General features: G+C 45.2%; 1 protein-coding gene across 1 annotated transcript; it reads left to right on the top strand.

Annotated features, from left to right (window-relative positions):
- Window positions 1-777: 777 nt before the first annotated feature.
- Window positions 778-1,140, top strand: LOC122549500 (late histone H2B.L4-like). Its single transcript, XM_043689360.1, has one exon. The coding sequence runs from the start codon at window positions 778-780 to the stop codon at window positions 1,138-1,140; it is 363 nt and encodes a 120-aa protein (XP_043545295.1).
- The last annotated feature ends 2,256 nt before the right edge of the window (window positions 1,141-3,396 follow it).

The following is a 3,396-nucleotide window of genomic DNA, read 5'->3' as shown; positions in this document are numbered from 1 at the left end:
CTACTAGTAACAGATTAACATGTCACTAACACATAGTTGTTTGTGGGTGTGAGCTGTGAACATATTGGCTGCTATTTCCTACATTGTAACTATGACTATACTTTAGGAGTACTGCTTGGATTATAAAATGTGTTGGAGTATCCGGCTGTGATGATAAATGAAATCGAAATATTGAAATAGAAATCTTTTTTGAGGGAACTTCAAGAGTGAAAGTGCTCATGTCTAAATCATACAGAGAGGTTTTAATATGGACCTAATGCAAATATCACATACTGGTAACTGGATCTACCCAGTTAATACTGGGCTTCGTTTTGAAGATGAAAGAGGAAATTGACACCTCATTCAGGTCTCTCTTTAATAGACTATGAATGTGTCTGAGGTAGGTCCAGTTAATATTGGCATGGATTCAGTCCCTGGAGTACGGCTCAAATACATTGTGCAGCCAGAGGTTAGGTTACTTCCAATTTCATTGGCAATTAGACAAAGTTGTTGGGAAGTTGAACTGATCTGAATTTAGCATCTTTGACTCCTTCTCATTGACTGTTCCAGGTAAAGTTCAGCAACAGCTGTGACATTGACATATGAACTGCCCATAAAACTCAACAGGCTGCTGGAAAATCCAAAGTTGCAAGTGGAGGTTGGTAGAAACTCTGACAGAAATGCAGCCCCGCTGGAGTAAATATACTTAGGGAATACCTGTTTGGAACTCAGAGGCAATCAGCAGAATTGCTATTGATACTTCCACAATTCTATCTGTGTTTGAAATTGACTGTCACCATGGTGATGGAAAAGAAATGGCAAGTTGCCACGAATGGTGCTAAGAAAGCTGCGAAGGGCAGCAAGAAGAGGACAAGGTTCAGGAAAGGAAAGTACAAAGTGATGAAGCAGGTTCACCCCAACACTGGCATCTCCTTCAAGGCCGTGAGCATCATGAACTCACTCAGCAACGATATTTTCGAGTGCATCATGGCGGGGGGTGGAGGTGGGAGCAGCGGGGGTGGGGGGACTTCCCACCTGGCCCGTTACAACAAGTGCAGCATCATCAGTTCCCTGGAGATCCAGACCGCTGTGCACCTACTGCTGCTTGAGGAGCTGGCCAAGCATGCTGTGTCCGGGGGCACAAAGGTGGTGACCAAGTAGATTTCCCACAATTCTGTCCTTTCCTGCAGAGAATACCTCTCGGAGGGAGCACTGGCATCCCATAGTATAATCCGGAAGAAATGTTTCAGAGTTCTTTCTGGCAGCCTGAGCCTAATATTACTGACATGGCTTCCTTCTTCCATAACCGCATCTGACCTATCATGTGTGCTTCTGCCCTTGCACCTTCCCATCACTCACAACAGTGTGATCGGGTTCCTCTTGTCCTTAATTTTCACCCCACCAGCCTCCACATTCATCGGATTATTCTCCAACATTTCAGACAGCTCCAGCAGAAGGCCACCAACAAACACATCTTCCCCTCACTCCCCAATCTGCATTTCACAGAGATCATTCCCTCCGGGACACCCTAGTCCATTCCTTAACCCCTCTTTCTCATGGCACCTTCCTACATAACCGCAGAAAGTGCAATATCTGCCCGTTCACCCCCTCCCTGCTGACCATCCAAGAGTCTAAACAGTCTTTCCAGGTGAAGCATTATTTGGCCTGTACCTCCTCCAATCTTGTGTATTGCATTCACTATACCCAATGTGGTCTATTCTCCATTGGAAAAATCAAACACAGACTGGGTGACTGCTTTACAGAACACCCCTGGTCTGTGCGCAAGCATGACCTCGGCCTTCCCATACCCAGTCATTTTAATACAGTGTCCTGCTCGCATGCCGACAAGTCTGTCCTCAGCATGCTGCAGTGCTCCAGTGCAACACAGCGCAAGCTGGAGGAACAACATCTCATCTTCAGACAAGGCACTTTACAACCTTCTGGACTTTATATTGCGTTCAACACCTTCAAATTGTGAACCCATTCTCATCCCTTCCTTTTCCTGGAGCTTTACTTGTTACATTCTCGGTCACCATGTCCTCTCTTCCCTCCTCCTACTCCAGTGGGACTGTCTATTCTTTCCAATCTGGCAGTTAGACACACCATTCTCACATTCTGATCACTTAGTCTGCACTATCAACACCCCTTCTCCCCCTGCACTCCATACCCCACTTATTGCATAATTCTGCCCCCTTTCCACTCTCCAGCAAGTTTTGTTTTCAGGTCTAATATTTATCGCCTTTGTAACATCACTAAAATGCAGTTGATCTGTTCAACATCACATTCCTATTTGTGGGATCTTACTAAGTGCAAATGAGCTGTCATCAGGAGTCATGGAGTTATAGAGTGATACATCACGCAACAGATTCTTTGTTCCTACCAGTCCATGCCAAACAAGTTGAATTGAATTTAATTGAATTGAAATCAATTGAATTTATTGTCACGTATACCAAGACACATTGAAAAGCTTTGTCATGTGAGCAATACAGGCAGATCACAGAGTTAAATAGCATAGATAGTAAATAATAGGTAAACAGTGGCAAAAACAAAAATGCAAGTACAGGCGAATGTTAAGATTTTGTTGGTCCATTCAGTATTCTAACAACAGTAGGGTAGAAACTGTTTCAAAACCGGCTGGTGCATGTGTTCATGCTTCTGTACCTTCTCCTCGATGGTGGAGGTTGTAGAAAACATTGCCAGGATGGGATAGATCTTTGAGAATGGTGGCAGCCTTTCCTTGACAGCGTACTTGGTAGATGGATTCTATAGACGGGAGGTTGGCCTTTGTGATTGCCTGGGCTGAGTTTCCCACTCTCTGTAACCATCTCCGATCTTGAATAGTACAGTTGCCATACCAGGTAGTGATACATCCAGACAGAATGCTCTCGATGGTGCACATGTAAAGGTTTGCAAGGGTATTCGCCGTCATGCCAAATTTCCTCAGCTGCCTGAGGAAGAAGAGACGTTGTTGGGCCTTTGTAACCAGTTCAAGTTTGTCCGAAGATTTGTAGCTCGGGTGCTCGTTGTTGTGGTTCTGTTCGCTGAGCTGGGAATTTGTATTGCAAACGTTTCGTCGCCTGTCTAGGTGACATCCTCAGTGCTTGGGAGCCTTTTGTGAAGCGCTTCTGCGATGTTTCCTCCGGCATTTATAGTGGTTTGTCTCTGCCGCTTCCGGTTGTCAGTTCCAGCTGTCCCCTGCAGTGGCCGGTATATTGGGTCCAGGTCAATGTGTTTATTGATAGAATATGTGGATGAGTGCCATGCCTCTAGGAATTCCCTGGCTGTTCTCTGTTTGGCTTGTCCTATAATAGTAGTGTTGTCCCAGTCGAACTCATGTTGCTTGTCATCCGTGTGTGTGGCTACTAAGGATAGCTGGTCGTGTCGTTTTGTGGCTAATTGGTGTTCATGGATGTGGAT

The sequence above is a fragment of the Chiloscyllium plagiosum genome, chromosome 4, assembly GCF_004010195.1.
Source record: "Chiloscyllium plagiosum isolate BGI_BamShark_2017 chromosome 4, ASM401019v2, whole genome shotgun sequence".
Lineage (NCBI taxonomy): Eukaryota > Metazoa > Chordata > Chondrichthyes > Orectolobiformes > Hemiscylliidae > Chiloscyllium > Chiloscyllium plagiosum.
Note: the sequence above shows the minus strand (reverse complement) of the source record. Positions and strands in the feature narration are given on the sequence as shown.